At 40.9% G+C, this 27,207-nt stretch overlaps 1 protein-coding gene across 2 annotated transcripts in view; it reads right to left on the reverse strand.

Annotated features, from left to right (window-relative positions):
- Nucleotides 1-27,207, reverse strand: part of SMARCC1 (SWI/SNF related BAF chromatin remodeling complex subunit C1) — a 194,554-nt gene that overhangs the window by 109,102 nt on the left and 58,245 nt on the right. For both annotated transcript variants that reach the window (XM_045386359.3, XM_045386358.3), the window contains 5 exons: nucleotides 23,914-23,983; nucleotides 17,332-17,407; nucleotides 15,779-15,904; nucleotides 10,898-11,019; nucleotides 5,477-5,601 (listed from right to left, as the gene is read on the reverse strand). In XM_045386359.3, the coding sequence (XP_045242294.1) occupies nucleotides 5,477-5,601; nucleotides 10,898-11,019; nucleotides 15,779-15,904; nucleotides 17,332-17,407; nucleotides 23,914-23,983 (519 nt within the window). The remainder of the gene's footprint in view (nucleotides 1-5,476; nucleotides 5,602-10,897; nucleotides 11,020-15,778; nucleotides 15,905-17,331; nucleotides 17,408-23,913; nucleotides 23,984-27,207) is intronic.

The raw sequence follows: 27,207 nt of genomic DNA on the forward strand, positions 1-27,207 counted from the left end.
GTATTCCAGTCTGGGTGGCAATGCAAGTATGCACTTTTAAATAATTAATTTTATGTTATGTGAAGTATATCTCAATTAAAACAATGCTATATTATGCATAAAATCATACACTGGAAAATTGAATGCCTGTTTTCTACTTCACCCTCAGCATCTGTCCCTATAGTGGTTGAATAAAAGTTACTTTGTCATCCAGGCGCAGTGGCTCATGCTTGTAATCCCAGAACTTTGGAAGGACAAGGCAGGCGGATCACCAAAGGTCAGGAGTTCCGACCAGCCTGGCCAACATAGTGAAACCCTGTCTCTACTAAAAATACAAAACTTAGCTGAGCATGGTGGAAGGCACCTGTAATCCCAGCTACTAGGGAGGCTGAAGCAGGAGAATCACATGAACCTGGCAGAGGTTGCAGTGAGCAGAGACTGTGCACTCCAGCCTGGGCAACAGAGCAAGACTGTCTCAAAAAAAAAAAAAAAAAAAAAAAAAAAGGTCAGGCGCAGTGGCTCACACCTATAAACCTATAATCCCAGCACTTTAGGAGGCTGAGGTGTGCAGATCACTTGAGGTCAGGAGTTAGAAGACCAGCCTGGGCAACACACTGAAACTCTATCTCTAATAAAAATACAAAAATTAGCCAGACATAGTGGTGCACTTCTGTAATTCCAGCTACTCGGGAAGCTGAGGCAGGAGAATCACTTGAACTCAAGAGGCGGAGGTTGCAGTGAGCCGAGATCATGCCACTGCACTCTAGACTGGGTGACTGGGCAAGATGCCGTCTCAAAAAAAAAAAAAAAAAAGGCCAGGCGAGGCGGCTCATGCCTATAATCAGCACTTTGGGAGGCCGAGGCGGGTGGATCACCTGAGATCAGAAGTTCGAGACCAGCCTGGCCAACATGGCAAAACCCCGTCTCTACTAAAAATACAAAAACACTGGCCAAGCGTGGTGGCGGGCACCTGTAATCTCAGCTACTCAGGAGGTTGAGGCAGGACAATCACTAGAATCCTAGGGGCTGAGGTTGCAGTGAGCTGAGATCACACCACTGCACTCCAACCTGGGCAACAGAGCCCAGACTCTGTCTCAGAAACAAAACAAACAAACAAATTTATACAACACTAGACTCAAAAACTGTACAACACATGTCCTTTTCCAGTAGTACAAGCAAACGTTCACCAAAATAAACTATATGCTGTGTAATAAAACAAGTATGAATAATTTTTTTTATTTTTGAGACAGAGCTTCGCTCTTGTTGCCCAGGCTGGAGTGCAATGGTGCAATCTCGGCTCAATGCAACCTCCACCTCCCGGGTTCAAGTGATTCTCCTGCCTCAGCCTCCTGAGTAGCTGGGACTACAGGTGCCCGCCACCACACCCGGCTAATTTTTTGTGTGTGTTTTTAGTAGAGATGGGGTTTCACCATGTTGTCCAGGCTGGTCTTGAACTCCTGACCTCAGGTGATCCATCCGCCTCGGCCTCCCGAAGTGCTGGGATTACAGGCATGGGATTACAGGCCGTGCCTGGCCAAGTGTGAATAAATTTCAAAAGACTAGATTTTCAGTGAATGATTTTGGGTTTTTTTGAATCAGGGTCTCACTCCTTAGCCCAGGCTGTAGTCCACTGGTGCGATCATGGCTCACTGAAGCCTCAATGTCCTTGGTTTCCAGCAATCCTCTCACTGAACAGCTAGGACTACGGGGAAAGACCACCATGTCCAGCTCTGCCATAGATTTTAATTAGGAATTAACTATAAAATAAGCCAGACATGGTAGCTTGCACTTTGGGAGGCTGAGGCAGGCAGATTGCTTGAGCTCAGGAGTTTGAGACCAGTTTGGGCAATATGGCAAGACCGTGTCTCTACAATGAATAAAAATTAGGCAAACGTGGTGGTGAGCACCTGTATCCCAGCTAAAACGAGAGGCTGAGGTGGGAGGATCACTTGAGTGAGCAGTGAGTCATGACTGTACCAATGCACTCCAGCCTGGGTGACAGAGCGAGAGACCCTGACTTTTTTTTTTTAATTCCAGGAATGCAAAGTTGATTCAACCACTACAAAAATCATACAATGTAATTAAATAATATTAACTGATTAAAAGGAGAAATATCATTACATCAGTGGATATTGAAGAATGGTATCAAAATTTGGCATTCATTCATAAAAACTCACAAAAATCCAGGAAGAAAGCTTCTTGAAATTGATGAAACATCTATTGTGTGATATCACACGTCATGGTAAAATAAAAATGTGTTCTTTCGAAGACAGAGAAAAAAGCAAAATGTCTGCTTTCTAAACCGCTATTAAAATTATAGTGGAGGTATAACGTAATTGGAGGTTTGTGTAACAGAAAATCCTAAGAAATCTACAAAAAAGTGCCAGAATACATGATTTTTTAAAAAGCAACAGAATACACGGTCAAAAATTAAGGAATATTAATTCTCTTTCTACATACTAGCAAAACATAAGTGGAAAATTTTAAACTTTCAGTAACAAAAAAAATTGAGATATAAATTTAACAAAATGTGAAAGACCTCATAATATACAAAACACAGAAGAGGAAAAATTACATTAAACGCTGGTGCTAAGACTTACATGGAAAAGCTAAGAGCTATAATAGCAAAAACAATATTGAAAAATGTGAACAAAAGTTGAAGTTTACTCAATTTCAATACTTACTAAAAAAACTATAATAACTCAGGCCCTGTGGTATTAAGTACAATGAGATGGTTAGAATAGAATACTGAATCTAAATGTAGACACGTGTGATGATTTTCAACAAAGGCATCAAAATAGTTCAATGTGAGAAGTAGTGTCTTTTCAGCAAATGGTGTACAAACAACTAAATACCTATGTGGGGAATAAAATAATCTTCGACCCGTAATTCATAACATCCTCAAAATCAACTTTAAATTGGGTCACAGACCTAACTATAAAAGCAGAAGGCATAAGCCTTCTGCAAGAACACACAGAAAAACACATTTACAACACTAACGTAGGCAAAAAATTTCTTAGGACACAAGAAGTTAAGAGCACCTGTCCTCCAAAAAAAAAAAAAAGTGTTAAGAAAATGAAAATACAAGCAACTGTGAATAGGGGCTTGAACTGGTTATACTTAAATTCAGAAAAATCAAATGCTTGAATGGTGTAATTTATAAATTCACTAGAGAACAGAAAACCAATAAAAAGGACAACTACCAATTCTCCTGCTTATTTTTTTTTATCCTTTAATCCCTCCATCTGGATGTCAAGAACTGCTTGGGACACTTTCCTTGCCATCTTTGTCACCTTTAGCCATAGTGCTTTAGCCTTCGACCGGACAACACACCATCAGCTGAGTGCAAAATACAGACAGACCAATGCTGATGAGCCTAGCTTCTCCTGGTATTCTTAACTGTCCTGTATGTATATACATATGTATATACATATATATACCCAGTGCCCATCTTATACATATGTATATTGTCCTATATGTCTATACATATGTATATTTCCTATGTGTGTGTATATATAGGTATATACATACATATGCATATTGCCCTACATGTATATACCTATGTATATATACATATACACCCAGTACCCATCTTAATTATTTATCAATTGCTCTGTCTTTAGTGCCATATAAACCATATAGTCTTCTTTATCAATTGCTCTGTTTAGTGCCATATAAACCATATAATCTTCTCCTATTTTTAACCGTATACTTTCTGAGTTTTAGTAACTCATCTTACTTTTAGATCCAGATGGCTTCCTATATTTTACAAATTTCTCAACAATGTACAAATGTACAAATAATGTTCTGGTTTTTCCTAGGCTTTTTATAATACTCTTTTCTGTCACTGCATAAGTTTAGCACAGGAGAGATAGTTATACGCTTCATATACATCTTAATCTAAATCCTAGATTTTTTTTCTACTTTTTCATTATTTTTCATGCTCACAGAATAGTAAAATAAAAAAGAGATACCTTATAATTTACTACAATCCTTCATCTTAGGCTGTTTTGAAGAAATTGTAATTCAGCTTCTAATAACCAGAAAAAGTTCTAATTCCTCCAGTTATTTCAATAAAGTATATTTAAAAAAAAAAACACTAATAACTTTAATGACTTAGTTTCTAGTTCCCAAATTTTAAATCTCCACTTTCTAGATTCCAGTGAAATTCTATAAACTCAGATGATTAGTATGAGAGTTATAATTCACCAACTGATATATATAGTCATATATATAGTCTCTTATTTACAAGCTGTACCCACAAAGATGGGTGGAGAAGGCTAATAAATCATAAAACGCCAATCATAGGTCTTTACTTTATAAAGTATGCTAGAGCTTATTTTTTTAAATCTAATCACTGGCTCACTGAGGACACAAACATTTAATCATCAATAAAAAATACCTTATCGATATTTAAAGAACATTTTGGCTTTTTTATGTTTGTTGTTTTTGTTTTTGAGACTGAGTCTCACTCTGTCGCCTAGGCTGGAGTGCAGTGGTATGATCTCAGCTCATTGCAACCTCCGCCTCCTGGGTTCAAATGATTCTTCTACCTCAGCCTCCAGAGTAGCTGGAAATACAGGCGTGCCACTGTGCCTGGCTAATTTCTGTATTTTTAGTACAGATGGGGTTTCACCACGTTGGCCAGGCTGGTCTTGAACTCTTGACCTCAAGTGATCCCCCTGCTTTGGTCTCCCCAAGTACTGGGGTTACAGGTATAAGCTACCATGCCCAGCCCACTTTGAATTTAATTACATTGAATAGAAGTCAGGTCAGAATTTACATAACTGGTAACTAAGGTTCATCACACTTAGAAGAAATTCATTACTGGAGATCTTCAAATTTGCATTCACATAAAGCATTCCCTAGAGATTTCAATAAGTTAAACTGTATATAAGTACATACTCCACTTTTTCATATGAATATGATTCTGTTGCAATTTAAAAACCATTAATTTTAAAACATTCCTAAATTTAAAGTTGTTTTTGGTCGCTGTAAGTTTTCTCAATAAACAAAGAGTAGGGCCGGGCGCAGTGGCTCACGCCTGTAATCCCAGCACTATGGAAGGCCGAGGCGGGCGGATCACAAGGTCAGGAGATCGAGACCATCCTGGCTAACACGGTGAACCCCAGTCTCTACTAAAAACTTCAAAAAATCAGCCGGGTGCGGTGGTGGGCGCCTGTAGTCCCAGCTACTCGGGAGGCTGAGGCAGGAAAATGGAGTGAACCCGGGAGGCGGAGCTTGCAGTGAGCTGAGATCGCGCCACTGCACTCCAGCCTGGGCGACCAAGAGAGACTCCGTCTCAAAAAAAAAAAAAAAAAAGAGTAAAACTACTCAAATGATTACAGAACATTCAAAAATGATATCCATAAAAGGGATAATCTATTCATACTTGAAAGTCGAGAACTGTGGACCCACAGCAAGCAATGACTCATCCCATGGTATTGCTGAGAATGACTAAATTACATCTAACACTCTCATGCAGAATAATACAAACCATTTTTGGGAAGTACTACTTCTTCTATATTGGGTACAGGTGTTGGGTCTTCCATATCCTTGGTTAGATCTTCTTGTTCGTCTTCCTCTTTCTGACTTCTGCGCTTCCCATAAAGGCTAGCTTGGCTAAAACATACAAGGTATATGAAATATAAACAAGATTGATTATTGCTACTTATAGCAAACAGTTTCTGAGGCTGTACACCTTCATTATTTGTAGAATATATGCTCAAGATCACTTTAAAAGACAAACAGTAGGTCGGTCGCAGTGGCTCATGCCTGTAATCCCAGCATTTTGGGAGGCTGAGGCAGGTGGATCACTGAGGCCAGGAGTTTGAGACCAGCCTCGCCAACATGGCGAATCCCTGTCTCTACTAAAAATACAAAAATAAGCCAGGCATGGTGGCAGGCGCCTGTAATCCCACCTGCTCAGCAGGCTGAGGCAGGAGAATTGCTTGAACCCAGAAGGTGGAGGTTGGAGTGAGCTGAGATGTCGCCAGTGCACTCCCACCTGGGTGACAGAGGGAGACTCTATCTAAAAGAATTTCTAAAAATAAAAAAGGCAACATTAAAAAAAAAAATTAGATAACTTCCCCCAAATTACATCTAACCAGCCAATAAAACAAAAATAAAAGTTAACAGGCATAAAAAATGGGCAAAAAATCCTACTAGACAATTGCTGGCACTATCACAAAAGGGACTTAAATTAGTGTAATAAAAGAAGAACTGCTAAGGAAATATGATATATTCTAAGATTATAAGCAATCACATATGTGATCAAAGATCTGTACCATTGTGTTTTAATGGCCATTTTATCATCCAAATATCAGGAATGGCAAGTAGAGTCCTTAAACATAGTACTAAATCTACCGTATAAAATCATCCACTGCTCTTGCACCAAAAATTCAATCAAATCATTATTAATTTTTAAAACTAATAAATGCCAGGGGGGCTCAAAAAAATAAACCCAGTAATGATTCTTTACCTTTAGGGATTACAAGGGATATACAACAGAAATCCTTACCTCACATAACAGGATTCACAGAAACACAGAGAAATACAATAGAAGTATTATATTTCAGTGCAGAGAAATGAATAAAAGTACCAAGAAAATACATCATAGAGAGGTTGTAAGGACTGAAGATTAGAGTTAAGCTGAACCTTGAGAATTGTTTAACAATTCACTAAGAGGTAAGGGCTGGGTGTGGTGGCTCATGCCTGTAATCCAAGAGCAAGGGAAGGCCAGGAGTTCGAGACTAGCCTCGGAAACAGAGCGAGACCCCATCTCTACCAAAAAACAAAAAATTTAAATTTTGAGACAGGGTCTCACTTTGTTGTCCAAGCTGGAATGCAGTGGTGCAATCACAGGTCACTACATCCTTGAACTCCTGGGCTCAAGTAATCCTCCTTCCTCAGGCTCCTGAGTAGCTGAGGCTATAAGTGCACACCATCATGCCCAGACTATTTTTCTTTCTTTAATTTATTCTAGACACAGGGTTTCACTATGTTGTCTCAGGTGATGTCAAACTTAAGCGATCCTCCTACCTTGGCCTCCCAAAGTTCTGGGATTACAGGCATGAACCATGGCTCCTGGCCCAAAAAGTTTTGTTTTCTTTTCTTTTGTTTTGGTGGGGGCGGAGGGAGGAGACAGTCTTGCTCTGTTGCCCAGGCTGGAGAGAAGTGGCACGAATCTCAGCTCACTGCAACCTTTGCCTTCTCAGGTTCAAGCAATTCTCACGCCTCAGCCTCCCCAGTAGCTTGGATTACAAGGGTGCACAACCACGCCCGGCTAATTTTTTTTGTATTTTTAGTAAAGATGGGGTTTCACTATGTTGCTCAGGCTGGTCTGTAACTCCTGAGCTCAGGCAATCTGTCCACCTCAGTCTCCCGAAGTGCTAGGATGACAGGCATGGACTATTGCACCCAGCCTCCAAAAAGTTTTTAATGCTAAGCCAGGCATGGGGGCATGCACCTGTAGTCCTAGCCACTGAGGAGGATTGCTTGACCTCAGGATTTTAAGGTTACATGATTGCACCACTGCACTCCAGCCTTTATTCTGCACCCTGAATATTCTGCATTGTCTTTTTTTAATGATTATTTATTTATTCTTCAGCAGATGTTATTATACTAATTTAAGCCCCTAATTTATTTGTTATTGTTTTTTATTTTTTTCTGCCAAAGAGCAAGATCTTGTCTGGCAAAAATAAATAAATGAAATATTAAAAAAAAAGACAATGCTTCAGGATGCAGAATAATGGCCAAAAGGTATAAGAAAAGAAAAACACACTTGCTTTGGGAAGTACTGCATAGCAATCTAAAGTGCACTGTGAAGTGAGAGTGGAAATGGAGAAAAAGCTGACTGAAACAGCATGCTGGGCCAGCCTGAGTTCTACAGTGCAGAAAGAATGTTCAAAGTTCCCTTTGAGGGATGACATATTGGCTTAGGTTAGAATAGGATACATAAAGTAAAACTGTTTTCCAAATAAAAATCACATGAGTTTTTTTGTTTGTTTGTTTTTGTTCTTTTTTTTTTTTTTTTTTTTTTTTTGTTGAGACAGAGTCTTGCTTTGTCGCCCAGGCTGGCGTGCAGTGGCCAGATCTCAGCTCACTGCAAGCTCCGCCTCCCGGGTTTACGCCATTCTCCTGCCTCAGCCTCCCGAGTAGCTGGGACTACAGGCGCCCGCCACCTCGCCCGGCTAGTTTTTTGTATTTTTTAGTAGAGACGGGGTTTCACCACGTTAGCCAGGATGGTCTCGATCTCCTGACCTCGTGATCCGCCCGTCTCGGCCTCCCAAAGTGCTGGGATTACAGGCTTGAGCCACCGCGCCCGGCTTGTTTTTGTTCTTGTTTTTTTTTTTTTTTTCTTTTTCTTTGAGACGGAGTCTTTCTCTGTCACCCAGGCTGGAGTACAGTGGCGTGATCTCAGCTCACTGCAAGCTCCGCCTCCCAGGTTCACGCCATTCTCCTGCCTCAGCCTCCCCCGAGCAGCTGGGACTATGCCCGGCTAATTTTTTTTTTGTATTTTTAGTAGAGACTGGGTTTCACTGTGTTAGCTAGGATGGTTTCCATCTTCTGACCTCGTGATTCACCCATCTCGGCCTCCCAAAATGCTGGGATTACAAGCATGAGCCACCGTACTCAGCCTTTATTTTTTTTTAAACAAAAGGAAGGAAAGTACACTTGGAAGAGGGCTAAGCAGGCAACTTGAAAGACAAGTGCTACATGATGATTTTTTAAAAGCCTATAAACCTAAAGGCAGCAGAGAGATAAAATACTTAAAGGGGAAGAAAACATACAATGCAGATGAATGAAACAAAAGTTGGGAAAACAGATTTCAAAATATTTTCTAATTATATTTTCAACATAATTCTAAGGAGAAACGTAAAATGAGAAAAGGTGTGGTCATTACAAGGCAAATGTATTCCATTAAAGTACATGCATACATATATTTTAGAGAACTCAATCTGGTATGCGTTATATTCAAAGTGGAGGGTACATGTCACCACTGTGAGCCTCAAGCCTCCTAGGGATCACATCTCGGTTCAATAACCACTGGTGTCCCGGCACCCCATTTTATCTCATCATAGTTGACAGTGCCCTCCCTGCAGAGATCTCATGTAGCTCCAAAATCTCTGAACAGCAACAGCAACATTCAGACTAGAAATGTAAGAAATAGGCTAGGTGTGGTAGCTCATGCAAATAATCCCAACACTTTGGGAGGCCGTGGTGGAAGGACTGCTTGAGACCAGGAGTTTGAGACCAGTCTGGGTAACAAGGAGAGAAAACATCTCTACAAAATATACAAAAATTAGCTGAGTGTGGTACTGCGCACCTGTAGTCTCAGCTACTCAAGAGGCTGAAGTAGGAGAATTGCCTGAGCCCAGGGGATAGAGGTTGCAATGGGCTGAGATCACACCACTGTGCTCCAGTCTGGGCAACAGAGCAAGACACTGTCTCAAAAAAAAGATGAAATGTTAAATATATATAAAAGGAATGTATGCCAGGCACAGTGGCTCATGCCTGTAATCCCAGCACTTTGGGAGGCTGAGGCGGGTGGATCACGAGGTCAGGAGATTGAGACCATCCTGACCAACATGGTGAAACTCTGTCTCTACTAAAAATACAAAAAAATTAGCTGAGCGTGGTGGCGCGAGCCTGTACTCCCAGCTACTTGGGAGGCTGAGGCAGGAGAATCACTTGAATTTGGGAGGCGGAGGTTGCAGTGAGCTGAGATTGCGCCACTGCACTTCAGTCTGGCAACAGAGTGAGACTCCATCTCCAAAAAAAAAAAAAAAAAAAAAAAAAAAAAAAAAAAACCTGTAAAAAATAAAGTTACCCCATAAACAGCTAATGAAAAATCTATTTTTATAATTTCAATTTTCATGTCATAATACATATGGGCTCAAAAACTAAGTTTTTAAAGGTTTTTTGATGACTGTAACTTGCTTAATAATATATGAAACTAAGAGGTTTTTAAATGCACCTAAAGACTTCTATTAGTAAGAGTGTTGTCATAACTACCCTTCAGGAAGCAATATGATTCAAGGAATCTTCTGGGAACAGAAATGCTAACTAGGGTAGGGAGGAAAGTCTATATAAGGAAACTGCAGGAGAGATGATGTCAATTGTACCTTTACACTTCAATCAACATCCAAAAAGTTGACTGTCACATGAAAATAATCAATTTACAGACCATAATTATCTTGCTAAGTTTAAACTATAAAAATTATAATGAAAATATTTTAAGCTATGCAAAAAAGAAATTATGTATCTTAATATATACCAATTATTAACTACCATATACCATTTATTAAGTGTGTATTTAAGGCCAGGCAATGTGCAAAGGCTTTAAAGTCTCATTTAACCCTCAAAACAATCTATTCAGTAGAAATCATAATCCTCATTCAACCAAAGCTCACTAAGTACAAAAGTTGTACTGCCATGCTTTGCCGAACATCAAGCAGCCACGTATTCACCTCTTCTATGAGTACATTTTGTCACAAATGGGACAAATGGTAAAATCAGAAAAGGAGACACTAAACTTGGTGAATATAATGTCTTAAACTCCTTACCAGCCATGCTTCTCAATACATACTTAGATACCAAAAAAAAAAAATCCAAGTGATTTTCCAGGCTCAGCCTCCCAAGCCTCATAAATCCAACAGCCAGTTCCACATCTTCTTGTGTAGAACGTCTAACAAGCATTCCAAACCTAACATTCAAACAGGCGTGCACCACCACGCCCAGTTAATTTTTATATTTTTTAGTAGAGATGAGATTTCACCATGTTGGCCAGGCTGGTTTTGAACTCCTGACCTCAGTTGATCTGCCTGCCTTGGCCTCCCAAAGTGCTGGGATTATAGGTGTAAGCCACCACATCCGGCCTGTTTTAATGCCCTTTGAATCATGTAATCGTTCTTACCCTTTCTTGCCACTTTTCTTCCGTGATTCTGTTGGTGTCGGAGGGGGAGGCGAAGGCGAATGTTTCCTCTTTCGAGCATTAGCTGATGCTTTTCTATCTCTTCTTTCTGGACTTCTGACTGGCTAGGAAGAAGTAAATGGAAATAAATATCAGCTATCTTTGCTCCTCAGTTTCTACAAATCCTTGGCAAAAGGTGAGTCTCCACATACAAAGACAAGAGCATATCCTTAGTTCAGAGCAAATGAAAAGAATATCATTAATCATCCAGGAACACCAGTAATCAAGAAACTTTCCCTGACCTTTCAGGTGATATGTATCATCAATGGAAGTATCAGCTATCAGTTATTCAAACTATGCTATAATAGACATGCTGAAACCCTGCACAACTAAAAACTGGTACTGTTCACATTCTATGTTTTGAGGTGGGAAATGTATTTCAATAACTACTGGAAAAATATGAAATACACTCTATTAAACTGACAAAATACAAAGACAGGCCAAATGATCCTGTGAAAATGTAGCATTATAGGAATTATTCTTAATCTCTAAAACAAATAGAAGATAACTTTATGTTATAAGAAATGTTAAGCAAGATGGCAACATAATTTAGAAGTCAACGTCTGGCCGGGCACGGTGGCTCAAGCCTGTAACCCCAGCACTCTGGGAGGCCGAGATGGGCGGATCACGAGGTCAGGAAATTGAGACCATCCTGGCTAATATGGTGAAACCCCGTCTCTACTAAAAAATACCAAAAAAAAACTTGGTGGCGCCTGCAGTCCCAGCTACTTGGGAGGCTGGGGCAGGAGAATGGCGTAAACCCAGGAGGCAGAGCTTGCAGTGAGCTGAGATCGGGCCACTGTACTCCAGCCTGGGTGACAAGAGTGAGACTCAGTCTCAAAAAAAAAAAAAAAAAAAAAGAAGTCAAGGTCTAGGGCCGGGTGCCATGAATCATGCCTGTAAACCCAGCACTTTGGGAAGCCGAGGTGGGAAGATCACTTGAGGCAAGAGGCAAGGAGTTCAAGACCAACCTGTCCAACACAGGGAAACCCCATCTCTACTAAAAATACAAAAAATTAGCGGGCTATGGTGAAGCATGCCTGTACTCCCTGCTACTCAGGAGGCTGAGATATGAGAACTGCTTGAACCCAGTAGGCGAAGGTTGCACTGAGTCGTGATCATGTCACTGTACTCCAGTCTGGGTGACAGAGCAAGACTCTGTCTCAAAGAAGGAAAAAAAAAGTCAACCTTTATAAGTAAAAACTATCCTGGTTTGCAGATGATACAATTTTATACATAAAAAAAGCTACCAGACCTAATGAACAAGTTCAGGAAAGTTGCAAGACATAAGATCAACATACAAAAGCAAGCCTGCAGACAGTAACTACCAATTTAATAAAACAGACTATCATAAAGAAAAAAACACCTAAATGATCAGTACTAGATTAGGTAAAAGCATGAAAGGCATAAGTAAATAACCTAAAATTAAAACATCAATTAGGCTGGTCATGGTGGCTCACACCTGTAATCCCAGCACTTCGGGAGGCCGAGGCAGGGGGAATGCTTGAGCCCAGGAGTTCAAGACCAGCCTGGGAAACATAGTAAGACCTTGTCTCTACAAAAACAAACAAACAAAAAGTTAGCTGGGTTTAGGGGTGTGCGTCTGTCACCCGAATTACTCAGAATACTGAGCCGGGAGGATAGCTTATGCTCAGGAGGTCAAGGTCACAGTGTGCTATAATTGCGCCACCACACTTCAGCGTAGGTGACAGAATGAGATTCTGTCTCACGCCAAAATGAAAAAAATCCATGAATTAAATGTTAATTTTCTCTGTTGCCATCCTATTCCTTTCAACTGCATTTCCATTGAGAAGCTCCATGGCATCAAACTGAGAACCTTGAACACCTTATGAGTATGTAATAGCAGTTTGAAAAAAATCTAAAGGATATACACCTTTGAATGATACAATAAATCTGAAGTTGAATTTTTTTCTTTTTTTTTCTGAGACAGGGTCTCACTCTTGACACCCAGGTTGGAGTGCAGTGGCATGATCTCAGCTCACTGCAACCTTCACCACCCGAGTTCAAGCGACTATGGATCACTGCAGCCTTAACTTCCTGGGCTCAATTGATCCCCCTCACCTCAGTCTCTCAAGTGGCTGGGACTTCAGTTGCGCACCACCAAGCCCAGCTAATTTTTGTATTTTTTGCAGAGACAGGGTCTTGCCATGTTGCCCAGGCTAGTCTCAGACTCCTGCGCTCAAGCACTCCACCTACCCTGGCCTCCCAAAGTACTGGAATTACAGGCGTGAGCCACCATGCCCAACCCTAAATTTTTAAACAAATATCCTTTTTTTTTTTTTTTTTTTTTTTTTGAGATGGAGTCTCGCTCTGTCGCCCAGGCTGGAGTGCAGTGGCCAGATCTCAGCTCACTGCAAGCTCCGCCTCCCGGGTTCACGCCATTCTCCTGCCTCAGCCTCCGGAGTAGCTGGGACTACAGGCCCCCCCCACCTCGCCCGGCTAGTTTTTTGTATTTTTTAGTAGAGACGGGGTTTCACCGTGTTAGCCAGGATGGTCTCGATCTCCTGACCTCGTGATCCGCCCATCTCGGCCTCCCAAAGTGCTGGGATTACAGGCTTGAGCCACGGCGCCCGGCCCAAATATCCATTTTTATATAACCTCCTAAAAATAAATGAATAAACAAACTAAATCAGAACAGAAATGGGTATGAACTGGTCGGTTAAAGAATGTAATGTAGAAACTGGAATATTCCTAATGACAAAAAAGCCTTCAATTAAAATATATTAAGGGAAAGCAAATATGTAAGTGTATCTTCTGGAAGGGTTAAAATAAGAGAATATGGAAGAGTCATCAGCACCATAAGACTGGTGGAAAAAAAAAAATTTGACGAGTCCAATTCCAAAACAAACAAGAACCAACTGCAAGTAAAAAGGTATGACAAAGACTCAACTGTAAAACATTTTTCTCTTCTCTTTTTTTTTTCTCTAATTTTTTTTATCATTTGAAGAGACGAGGTCTTGCTACATTGCCCAGACTGGTCTCAAACTTCTGGGCTCAAACAATCCTCCCACCTCGGCCTCCGTAACTGCTGGGATTACAGGTGTGAGTCGCTGGGCCCAGCCATTTAACATTTTTGTTTCCTAATATTTTTCCTAAAAATTGGCAAGGCATGGTGGCTCATACCTGTAATCCCAGCACTTTGGGAGGCCAAGGCTGGTGGATCAACCGAGGTCAGAAGTTCAAGATCAGCCTGGCCAAGATAGTGAAACCCCATCTCTACTGAAAATACAAAAATTAGCCAGGTGTGGTGGCACGTGCCTGTAATCCCAGGTACTTGGGAAGCTGAGGCAGGAGAATCACTTGAACCCAGGAGGCAGAGACTGCATTCAGCCAAGATCGTTCCACTGCACTCCAGCCTGGGCAACAGAATGAGACCCCGTGTCAAGAAAAAAAAAAAAATTAATGTGAAAAACAGTAAGGTTTTCATAGTAAAGTCACAACACTGAAATAGGTATGAAAGAACTGTACTCTGCATGTCAGTGGTTCAAAGAATATCCATCTCTAAGATGTTTCAACAAAGTAAAACAGGCCAGGCGCAGTGGCTCAGGCCTGTAATCCCAGCACTTTGGGAGGCCGAGGCGGGCGGATCACCTGAGATTAAGAGTTCAAGACCAGCCTGGCCAACATGGTGAAACCCCATTTCTACTAAAAATACAAAAATTAGGCAGGTGTGGTGGCGCGTGCCTGTAGTCCCAGTTACTTGGGAGGCTGAGGCAGGAGGATCGCTTGAACCCAGGAGGTGGAGGTTGCAGAGAGCCAAGATCACACCACTGCACTCCAGCCTGGGCAACAGAGTGAGAATCTGTCTCAAACAAACAAACAAACAAATAAATAAAGTCAAACAACACCCCAGGAAAAGGAACCAGAAGTCTCTAAAGCTACCACAAATCCAATACTAACACCCCTTCTTCTCAGTGTCAAATTGTCTTCTAGTGACACCTACCGCACGAGTTGTGCCTTCCACAAGTTGTGCCTTACAAGGAATCACGGGTAAATATCTAAGCGACTGAACTTCTCAAAGGATTAAATGATATAAAATGTCAAATCATCCACCCTCAGAAAAGCGGATTGAACTATAACTGTTAAGATGTTTAAGGCCTGTACTTTACACTACCTACCATCTGTGGATTAACAGTTATTTAAGAATATTAAACAGGTCGGGCATGGTGGCTCATGCCTGTAATCCCAGCACTTTGAGAGGCCAAGGCATGTCACCTGACGTCAGGAGTTGGAGACCAGCCTAGCCAACATGGAGAAACCCTGTCTCTACTAAAAATGCAAAACTTAGCCAGATGTGGTGGCAAACGCCTATAATCCCAGCTACTTGGGAGGCTTGAGGCAGGAGAATCGCTTCAACCCAGGAAGCAGAGGTTGCAGTGAGCCGAGATTGTGCCACTGCACTCTAGCCTGGCCAACAGAGCAAGACTTTGTCTCAAAAAATATATACACATATTAAACAAAATGAGTTTTCCATAGGAAAACCAACGGCTACATTAAATTCTGCTGTGATGATATTACACTTCAGATCTAGTGGGCAAAATCAGCTATACCACTATCCTTCTGCATGGGCCACTTTAAATCTTAATAACCTTTTAAGATTTTCATACCCCTTTTTGGGAGGTTATTAGCTTCTGAGATGGCTGTTACAGCCACTTAGGAATTTTCACCTGATGGCACATCAGCCATCAGGTAGATGTGAAAGTTCCTAAGTGGTTTGTATATGACAATTTATTGATGAAGATTTAGTAACATTTAGGCCAAGAAGACAGACTTAACGGTGAGAAATCATGCCAAAGAAAATACCTCTTCATTCTTGGTTGAAATCCGCTGACGAAAACTCACAGGCTTCCTATTTTCATCCACCTCATAATCCTCCTCATTCATCCATTCATTGAAAATATCAGTGTCCAAAATCCATTTCACATGAACCTAAAACCGTATCAAATCATGAATATCTACATAAATAACAAAATCACTCAAGGTTTTAAAGTATTGAAAAGGAAACACGCTGATTTATTTTCAAAGCCTCAAATGCATAAAACACATTAATAACGTAATACTACTAATGATATATGAGGTATACTCTGGAGCCTAGTTTCCTTCCTAACAATGTGATACCATAGTAAGTAATCATTCCCAGTCTTAAACTTCTGACACTATAATCTACAGGGCAATAAATGTCTAAAAATCCTTCAGTAGTACTTCGCAACATTACATGGTTCATGAGTCATATGGCTTACTCCTTTACTATTAGATGATAGTATAATTTCAACATTTAATTTCCAAAAATAGTTAAAAATAGAAAAATCTGGAAGAAGAGTACAAAGTAGTGCTTTTGTTTTGGACTACTCTTGCAACCTGTACAATTAATTTTTTTGTTTTGAGACGGGGTCTTGTTACAAAGGCTGGAGTGAAGTGGTGCAATCATGGCTCACTGCAGCCTCAACCTCCTCAGCTCAAGCAATCCTCCTGCCTCAGCCTTCTAAGTATGTAGCTAGGACTATAGGGCACTTGACATTATGCTCAGATAATTTTTTTTTTGGTAGCTCAGGCTGGTCAAGCAATCCTCCTGCCTTAGCCTCCCAAAGTGCTGTTATTACAGGTATGAGTCACCATGCCCCACAAAGTTTAAATTACTTCCACTTCAAAAGCTGACTAACAAGTCAGTGTATGGACTCTTACTACATTATGGTAGAAATGATTAATAAAGTGAGTCTACATCATTCTAAAAGTCACACAGGCACTGCTTCCAAGCTTTCCAAATGACATCATCAGTGATGTTCAACTCTACTCCTCACACTCCTCTCTCACAAACCACAATCTGACCTGCCTTTGGATTCTCCTCAAACATCAAGCACTGCAGACATCTCATCTAAGACCTAGATAATAAAGTCTTCGTAGCCATGCATATCTTGTAAATGGATGACAGGAAAGGGAAACCAACATTCTGTATCTCCTTAGAGAGACTGCTTAGAAAACAGCTGAGAAGAGCTATTAGATTATTATAATAATTTTTTTTGGCCGGGCACGATGGCTTACACTTATAATCCCAGCACTTCAGGAGACCGAGGCAGGCGGATCACCTGAGGTCAGGAGTTTGAGGCCAGTCTGACCAACCTGGTAAAACTCCATCTCTACTAAAAATACAAAAATTAACCAAACATAGTAGCGTGTGCCTGTAGTCCCAGCTACTTGGGAGGCTGACGCACGAGAATCACTCGAACCCGGGAGGCAGAGGTTGCAGTAAGCCAAGATCACACCACTTCACTCTAGCCTGGGCGACAGATGAGACGCCATCTCAAAAAAACAACAAAAAAAGAGATTATTATAAGATTTTTTTTTTTTTAATCATTTACCTTCCATGGCTTTTCCTGAATTGGTGGATCTTCAATTTCAGCATCAACATCATTACTATGGACCCAAGTATCATAGCTATAAAGGAACAGAAAAGAGAAAAACAAATTAGAGTCAAAGGTAATTTACTAGAAAGACTTTTACAAATACTAAGAACATATTTTAGAAATACTACTAAAATCCCAGCCTGGTCAATATGGTGAAACTGCGTCTCTACCAAAAAATACAAAAATTAGCTGGGCATGGTAGGACGTGCCTACAGTCCCCGCCACCCAGGAAGCTGAGGTGGAAGAATCGCTTGAACCCAGGAGGCAGAGGTTGCAGTGAGCTGAGATCATGCCACTGCACTTCAGTCTGGAAAACAGAGTGAGACCCTATCTCGAAACAAAACAAAACAAAACAAAAAACTAAAAGAAATACTACTAAAATCTATTAATAGCAACTTATTAGACACTTTTCTCCTTACTATTCTGCCAAGAAAGCTCCTCTGTAGAGGTCACCAGTATATAACGTATATATTGCTAAACCCGAAGTTGAAGACTAAGACCAAAAAATTTTAAACAGCTGCTTGCTCTTTCCTCAAAGCATTTCCCACACTTGGCCACCAAGAAAGTACTATATCACCTAATAGTCCTTATATTCACCAGCCTCTCTTCAAGTTTCCATGCCAGTTTCTGGTCTTAGTCCCAAACGTCTTCAACCTTCAAAAGTTCCGAGGTTCAGTTTTTGGAAAAATCCTTCTCCCCTGATAATTTCATTCCTTCCTATAACTTTAAATACACACTGATGACTTCAAATTTTATGTCAGCACTCTCCCATGTATTCTGAACTCATAAATCCAACAGCCAGTTCCACATCTCCTTGTGTAGAACGTCTAACAAGCATTCCAAACCTAACATTCAAAGCTCAACTTGCAATGCTACCCTGGCCCCAGCGATGTACTCTAGCCAATCATTTCCACTTCAGTAATGGCAACTTTATCTTTCCTGCTGTTCAGGCCAAAATTATTGCAAACAGCCTTGATTCCATTCTCAAGCACATCCTGTAATCAAACCAACTGCAAATGTGACCAGCTCTAACTTCAAAAGTATGTCTAGAATCCATCTAATTTTTACCCCTCCACTCTGCTCACTGGTTTTCCGGCTTCTGCCATTGGTCTCTTGGTCTCTCAAGAGTTAATTTTTCACATAGCAACCATAGTGATCTTTTTGAAAACTAAGTCAGTCCACATCACTCCACTGATCCAACCCTTCCAACAGCTCTCACCCAATGAGAGTGAAAGAAAAAAACCTAATGATGGCTTGCCATGGCTTCAAGATCTGATTATCTGATGGAGACGCTGACCCCATCTCCTGCTCTTCTCTCCTTACTCATGTTATATTTGAGTCACACAGGCTTTGATAACATTATTCCAACATGCCCTACTAAGCCTGCATACACTCTACACAGACTGGTCCCTCACTGCCGAGATATCCATATAGCTTAGTCTCTCATTTCTTCACATCTCTTTGCTCAAGGAGCCTCTTTATCAACAAGCTCTAAGTTAATGACATAAATCAGGCCACCTACTCCAACAAAATCATAAAATAAGCATAACATTTTTCACCAAAATAAAACACTGTGAATATCACTATACTGACCAGTAAACTATGAAACCAAATGACATCTAGTATGATGACAAATATCAGCTTCCTTTTAGTCACCATTCAGAAGTCAGTTCAAAAGCATATAGAACCTGGCCAGGTGCAGTGGCTCACGCCTGTAATGCCAGCACTTTGAGAGGCCGAGGGGGTGGATCACCTGAGGTCAGGAGTTCAAGATCAGCCTGGCCAACATGGTGAAATCTCGTTTCTATTAAAAAATACAAAAATTAGCAGGGCGTTGTGGTGGGCGCCTATAGTCTCCACTACATGGGAGGCTGATTCAGGAGAATAGCATGAACCTGGGAGGCGGAGGTTGCAGTGAGCTTAGATCACACACACGACTGCACTCCAGCCTGGGTGAGAGTGAGACTCTGCCTCAAAAAAAAAAAAAAAAAAAAAACTCAATCTTATACTCTTCCAGTCTTGATTAGAAATCCAAATGTGGGCAGAAGTGAGGGCACAGGCCATAGTTAATTTTTAAAAGGTAAATTAACAAGACCCCTTGAGAAGACAAGACCTGAGCCAGCTGCCACATCTTAATTTGATACATAAAAGGTGAGTAAACAGGCTACTGTCTTAAAATGTGTTACAAATGTGTTATTTTGGAATTTATACCAACTCTATACTTATGTAGCTTGTCATCATAAATTTAAGTTTCCACTGAAGTGTTTCAAAGGGCAAACTGCTTTCCTATCATAGTTGCTGAGATATTAAAAGGTGTTTTTGGATGCAAGGACTACTGACTTGAAGCCTTTAGACTAGAAGTGCTTTACAGAAAGCACTTATTCAAATGATGTTTTAAAAATAAGCTGGGCCTACTGACATATACTTGTAGTCCCAGCTAGTAAGGAGGCAGAAGAATCCCTTGAGCCCAGGAATTTGAGGCCAGTGTGGGCAACATATTTTTTAAAAGTAAAAACTAATCCTTAGGGGACGGGAAGTTATTCACTTAAATTTGTCAATTATGGTTCACACGAGACTGATTACAAAGGTGACTTTATTTAGTTGTAATTAACTCGAACTACATAAAAAGACGGCATATACTCTTAAAATGTTGAATGAATCTAAAGACAAACTTCCTTCTTTTAAAAATATAATTACAAGTAAAATAAACTTAAATAGACTAACAGAAACAATGCAAAACCTGACATTTTGTTTCCTGATAAAGAACACACATATATGCAATAGTCTTGTTCCTCCCCAATTAAAATGGAATCTGATTAACCTCTAGATCCGGCTACCAATTTAAGGGAAATACAGAGAACAGAGTAATCCATTCAAATAAACCACAGTGCTGCCACTGAAAAACTCCATACTGTGGTAAACAAAACATGACAAACCAACTGGTTTCTTAAAACCAGTAAGGTTTTAAGAAAGGGGAGGTCATGAAGACAGAAGAAAAACCTATACAACTATAAATTAGAAAAGTACTTAAATACACCAACTAATCCCAACAGGTAGATTTTATCTAAATTCTAATTCAAACAACTATCAATCAATCAAATGTGTCATTTAATTGACAACATTGACTGGATTTTTATTTTTATTTGAGACAGGGTCTCGCTCTGTTGCCCAGGCTAGAGTGCAGTGGCATGAACTCAGCTCACTGCAGCCTCAACCTCTGGGGCTCAAGTAATCCTTCCACCTCAGCCCCATCCCAAGTATCTGGGACTACAGGCACATATCACCACGACTGGCTAATTTTTGTATTTTTTGTAGAGACAAGGTTTCACCACGTTGTCCAAGTTGGTCTAGAACTCCTGGCCTCAAGTGATCCTCCCACCTCAGACTCCCAAAGTGCTGGGATTACAGGCATGAGCCATCGTGCCCAGTCATGATATTTTACATTAAGGAACTGTTTGGGGTTAAGATGACAATGGTATTATTACTTTGAACTGTTTGAGGCCAGGAGGTTGAGACCAGCCTAACACACAGAGACCACCCCCCAACCAAAAATTAAAAAACAAGGCACCTATGGGTGGCACGTGCCTGTAGTGCCAGCCTCTAGGGAGGCTGAGGTGGGAGGATCACTTGAGTTGTCTTCATGCCACCGCACTGCAGCCTGGGTAACAGAGCATGACCTTGTCTCCAAAAAAAAAAAAAAAGTCCAGGCATGGTGGCTCACACCTATAATCCCAGCACTTTGGGAGGCCAAGGTGGGTGGATCACCTGAGGTCAGGAGTTTTCAAGACCAGCCTAGCCAACGTGGCAAAACCTCATCTCTACTAAAAATACAAAAATTAGCCAGGTGTGGTGGCTTGCGTCTATAATCCCAGCTACGCAGGAGGCTGAGGCATGAGAATCGCTAGAACCAGGGAGGCGGAGCCAAGATTGTGCCACTGCACTCCAGCCTGGGAGACAGAGTAAGACTCCATCTCAAAAAAATTTTAAAAAAGAGAGAATGTATTTCTTTTTAAACACATAATAAAATACTTATGATTCAAATGGTGTTTGGGATTTGCTATAAATAACATGAGAAGACGAGAAGTAGATAGAAGTAGAGGTTAAAAAAAAGTGGGGGTGGTGGCGAGGGATAAAAGACTACAAATAAGGTGCAGTGTATACTGCTTGGGTGATGGGTGCACCAAATCACCATTAAAGAATTTACTCACGTAACCAGATATCACCTATACCCCAATAACTTATGAGAAAATAAAATAAAAACATAAAAATTAAGCAGGTGAAAGAAGACTGACTAGACCTGTAGAAACCACAATGAAAATCTCCACTTTACTTGACAAGAATGAAATGAATACTAAAGCTGCTCTACTATAGGTTTAGAAAAATAAAGTATAAGGAATGTTATCCCTATTTCCATGTGCACTATGCAGGCATTAATATTAAATAATTTTTATTTAATAAATAAAAAAAAATTTTTTTTTTGAGACAAGAGTCTCGCTCTGTCTCCCAGGCTGGACTGCAGTGGCGTGATCTCGGCTCACGGCAAGCTCCGCTTCCCGGGTTCATGCCATTCTCGTGCCTAAGCCTCCAGAGTAGCTGGGACTACAGGCACCCGCCACCACGCCCGGCTAATTTTTTTGTATTTTTAGTAGAGACAGGGTTTCACCATGTTAGCCAGTATGGTCTCGATCTCCTGACCTCATGATCCGCCTGCCTCAGCCTCCCAAAGTGCTGGGATTACAGGCATGAGCCATCACGCCTGCCCCCACTATTTTCACTAATATCTAGCTCTTGTTTACAATACTCGTTATACACACTATAGATACTGAAACCAGTATGGGTTATAACATGTAAAGCCACAACAGTACTAGGCAAATACATTTCTGATGAGAAGAAAAACTCAATTTTCGACATAAATTAATTTCATCCTTAATGGTTTGGCATGAGTAGTTTTTGAAAAAAGCAAACTGATCAGACTGGACGTGGTGGCTCATACCTGTAATCCCAGCACTTTGGGAAGCCAACGCAGGTGGATCACCTGAGGTCAGGAGTTCAAGACTAGTCTGATCAGCATGGTGAAACCCGGTCTCTACTAAAAATACAAAAATTAGCCAGGCATGGTGAGGCACACCTGTAATCCCCGCTACTAGGAAGGATGGAGGCAGGAGAATCACTTGAACCTGGGAGGTGAAGGTTGCAGTGAGCCAAGACTGTGCCATTGCACTCCAGCCTGGGTAACAGAACGGGACTCTGTCTCAAAAAAATTTAATCAGTAATAAACACTAGAAAAAATTCTTTATTTGTTGAAGACAGAGTGAGACTCTGTCACCAAGGATGGAGTGCAGTGGCATGATCTCGGCTCAGTGCAACCTCCGTTTCCCAGGTTCAAGTGATTCCTTTTTTTTTTTTTTTTTTTTTTTTTTGAAACGGAGTCTCACTCCGTAGCCCAGGCTGGAGTGCAGTGGCCAGATCTCAGCTCACTGCAAGCTCCGCCTCCCGGGTTCACGCCATTCTCCTGTCTCAGCCTCCCGAGTAGCTGGGACTACAGGTGCCCGCCACCTCGCCCGGCTAGTTTTTTGTATTTTTTAGTAGAGACGGGGTTTCACCATGTTAACCAGGATGGTCTCGATCTCCTGACCTCGTGATCCGCCCGTCTCGGCCTCCCAAAGTGCTAGGATTACAGGCTTGAGCCACCACGCCCGGCCTGGTTCAAGTGATTCTCATGCCTCAGACACCTGAGTAGTTGGGATTACAGGCGTGTGCTACCATGTCTGGTTAACTTTTTATAGTTTTAGTAGAGACGGAGGTTCACCATGTTGGCCAGGCTGGTCTTGAACTCCTGACCTCACATGATCCACCCACCGTGGCCTCTCCAAGGGCTGCAATTACAGGCATGAGCCACCGTGCCCGGTAAAATTCATTTCTTAAAAGAAACAAATATAAATTAGCAACCTAATACCACACAGACTTTCTCGGCAAATACATAAAAGACACCAGGTTTTTTGGGTTTTTTTTTTTTGAGACGGAGTCTTACTCCGTCGCCCAGGCTGGAGTGCAATGGTGCAATCTCAACTCACTGCAACATCTGCCTCCCGAGTTCAAGCAATTCTCCTGTCTCAGCCTCCCGAGTAGCTGGGATTACACCCGACACCACGCCTGGCTAATTTTTTTTATTTTTAGTAGAGATGGGGTTTCACTATGTTGGCCAGGCTGGTCTCAAGCTGCTGACCTCATGATCCACCTGCCTTAGCCTCCCCCAAAGCGCTGTGATTACAGACATGAGTCATCACGCCCAGCGCTGATATCGATTTTTTTTTTCAAAGATAAATAAAGCCATTTATGGCTTATTCATTCATGATTTAATGGTGATCTCATTAAATTCTGTACCTTAAGAAAATAGTCAATGAAAGACTCTGGAAGAGTCTAATAGACTACACACAAATCAACAAATTGTCACTATTCAGAAAATAAAACTATAAATAAATGTGCCTTCCTTTCACAGAAATCTTTATACCAGGTCTCACAGCAAATGAACATTACCTGTCTGGGTAAAAGCCCCAATGCACTAACACTTGCTTGTCTTTTCTCATCACCGGTCTCAACCATTCTTCTGAAAGAGAAAAAGAAAAAAATTTTACTCAAACTGACAAAATAATGAAGAAACTATTATTTTTAGCCTTAATTTTTACTAAGATGTTTTAGTTTGCTAATGAACAACATTTTTCCAACATGCCATTGCTGGTTTAGAAAGAAAAAGTTTTCAAATTGAGTACTATCTACCAGATTAAAGGGAAATTTCTCAGTCTTTCAGACTTACCAAACTGTAGATCTACTATCCATCACTCTTGACAAAACCAACTATCCACTGTGGTAAAATACTCCCATCCCATTCTCCTGCCAGCCTCCCCTCTCTCTTCTACCCAAGTAATAATCATCATATTATTTAATGCTTCACTTCCCATGGTGAACCTCTCATCCCTCTTTCTGTGAGGCTTAGCAATTATTACACATCTTTCCAGATGTAAACTGTACTTCATCTCATTGATGAAAGTTTTACTAACTACTCTGCTTCCTCTAGATTCCCTTTTTCTGATGTTCTGTAAGTTATACAGTGCTACATCAAAGTTTTTATCAAAAATACTATTTTTACTATTCTTTAACTGCCTCATACCTATTAATTTGGCCCTCCCAACAAGAGTGTAAGCAATGTGATTACATATTGTAGACTTTTTTTTCAAGTTTCCTTTCCAAAGATAAGTGCAAATTACACAATAAAGTGATTTTCATTCTAATCATAGTTAAATTACCTCCACATTTCAACAATGGTTATCATGTGCTTCTTTGGTAGTCTGAATTTAGCTTAGAAAATGTATGCCTAATAGCAAGAGAGAAGTTCTGAAGCAAGCCCCCTTAAAGCCCAAGAAAGAGCAAAAAAAAAAAAAAACAACCACCAGACCTTAGTAAATTAGCCAAGTAAAAATTACTTTCCAGTGCTGGTTTTAACAAGATATAGCCTTGTTTTCACTGAATAAAGCCATGAAGCCCCTACACCTGTGCTGTTTTTAAAGCATACAATGACTCACCTAACCATCTCAAAAGAAAGTGAAAGGGGGCCAGGTGTGGTGGTTCAAGCCTGTAATCCCAGCACTTTTGGAGGCAGGGGCAGGAAGATCACTTGAGCCCAGGAGTTCAAGACCAGCCTGGGCAACAAAGTAAGATTCGGTCACTTAAAAAATTTAAAAATAAAAATAGCTAGGCATGGTGGTGTGCATCTATACTCCCAGCTACTCAGGAGGCTGAGGCAGGAAGATCACTTGAGCATTATAGTTTGAGGCTGCAGTGAGCTATTAATAAGTGCACTCTTGCTCTTCAGGCTGGGCAAGAGTGAGTCCCCACCTCAAAACAAAAGGTGAAAATGACAGAATCAGGTCCTGTTCCCTAACCTGGTAACTCAACATGGCAGAGGAAAAAAGAAAAGAAGGGGCCAGAGGATCTTTCTAAATCCCCACTACCTAAACTACCTGTCCTGTCCTGTTAAGAGTGTCTTGGTGGTATTCTGACTAGTAAAAGCTGACTTTCAGAACACTGATTATCTTGTCAAAGACTATGTACTTTAATGAGAAAAACAAGAAAACATATCTTTCCTAACCACAGCTGACTTTGATACAAATTTTGACTTTTTTTTCTTTTTTGAGATGGAGTTTCACTCTTGTTGCCCAGGCTGGAGTGCAATGGTGTGATCTCGGCTCACCGCAAACTCTGCCTCCGAGGTTCAAGCGATTCTCCCGCCTCAGCCTCCCAAGTAGCTGGGATTACAGGCACGCGCCACCACGCCTGACTAATTTTTTTTATTTTTAGTAAAGACAGGGTTTCTACATGTTGGTCAGGCTGGTCTCAAACTCCTGACCTCAGGTGAACTATCACCTTGGCCTCCCAAAGTGCTGGGATTACAGGCGTGAGCCACTGTGCCCGGCCAAAAAAATTTTTGATTTTTATCAAGACAATTTTTTTTGTTTTGTTTTGTTTTGTTTTGAGACAGAGTCTCGCTCTGTAGCCCAGGCTGGAATGCAGTGGCGCGATCTCGACCTCGGCTCACTGCAAGCTCTGCCTCCCGGGTTCACACCATTCTCCTGCCTCAGCCTCCTGAGTAGCTGGGACTACAGGCGCCCGCCACCGTGCCCAGCTAATTTTTTTTATTTTTAGTAGAGACAGGGTTTCACTGTGGTCTCGATCTCCTGACCTCGTGATCTGCCCGCCTCGGCCTCCCAAAGTGCTGGGATTACAAGCGTGAGCCACCACGCCCGGCCAAGACAATTTTTTAAATTGTCTTTGAAAAATTTCCTAATAGCAGAAACAACAAGAGGTGTGAGATGTAAACTCACTCTCTTCCCAGGTATTATAAATTTATACCCAAGAATTAATTTATAGAAGTATGGCTGAATGACAAGAGTAAGGCCAATGCCACTGAAAGATGAATTACTTACATATCCCAAAAGAAGGGAAAGAACATACCATGCAGAGCCACTGCAGAGGCATCACAATAGTCAAGAGGTAGAAGACAGGAACAAGGGGAAGCCTAAGCCAAAGCCTGTATTGGGGTTTCCATAGAAAAGGTAACACGGGGCAGAGTAAACAGTTTAGGGTAGGGATGGCTGAATAATTCCAAGAAACATTGGGGCACAGAGGTTGTCTCTAATTGCCTAGTACCTCACCCTGGAATGATTTAGAAAAGGGGAAATATTGGTTTGGTGTGTGAGTTAGATAAGAAGATGGTTACAGCTACATACTCAGATTGGTTGGTTTACATATGAAAGATATGCTCCTAGAGAAGTTATTATCTTTAGAAATTAGCTAGCCCTCAAAAGGGCAATCTCTCCCCAGGGCATCAAATGCCAGAGCAACACAAATACAGAAAATAAAAATATACAGTTAATATAATAATTAGTATAATATAAAATACAGTTAATAATTAGCATATCATACAGTTAATATAATAATTAACTGAAATTAGCTTAGCTAGAAGAACAGAATTGGGTTTTTTTGTTGGGTTTTTTTTTTTTTTTTTTGAGACGGAGTCTCACTCAGGAGGCTGAGGCAGGAGAATCACTTGAACCCGGGAGGCGGAGTTGCAGTGAGCTGAGATCACACCACTGCACTCTAGCCTGGGTGACAGAGCAAAGACTCCGTCTCAAAAAAAAATTTTTTTTTAAATTCCACTGTATGTATATGCCACATTTTGTTTATCCATTCATCTAATTATTTTAACTTAGGTTTTAGATATTTTCCTCTTTTACCAACAGGAATCTTCTTTTTTTTTTTTTTTTGTAAGAGAGT

The sequence above is a fragment of the Macaca fascicularis genome, chromosome 2 (assembly GCF_037993035.2).
Source record: "Macaca fascicularis isolate 582-1 chromosome 2, T2T-MFA8v1.1".
NCBI classification, from domain to species: Eukaryota; Metazoa; Chordata; class Mammalia; order Primates; family Cercopithecidae; genus Macaca; species Macaca fascicularis.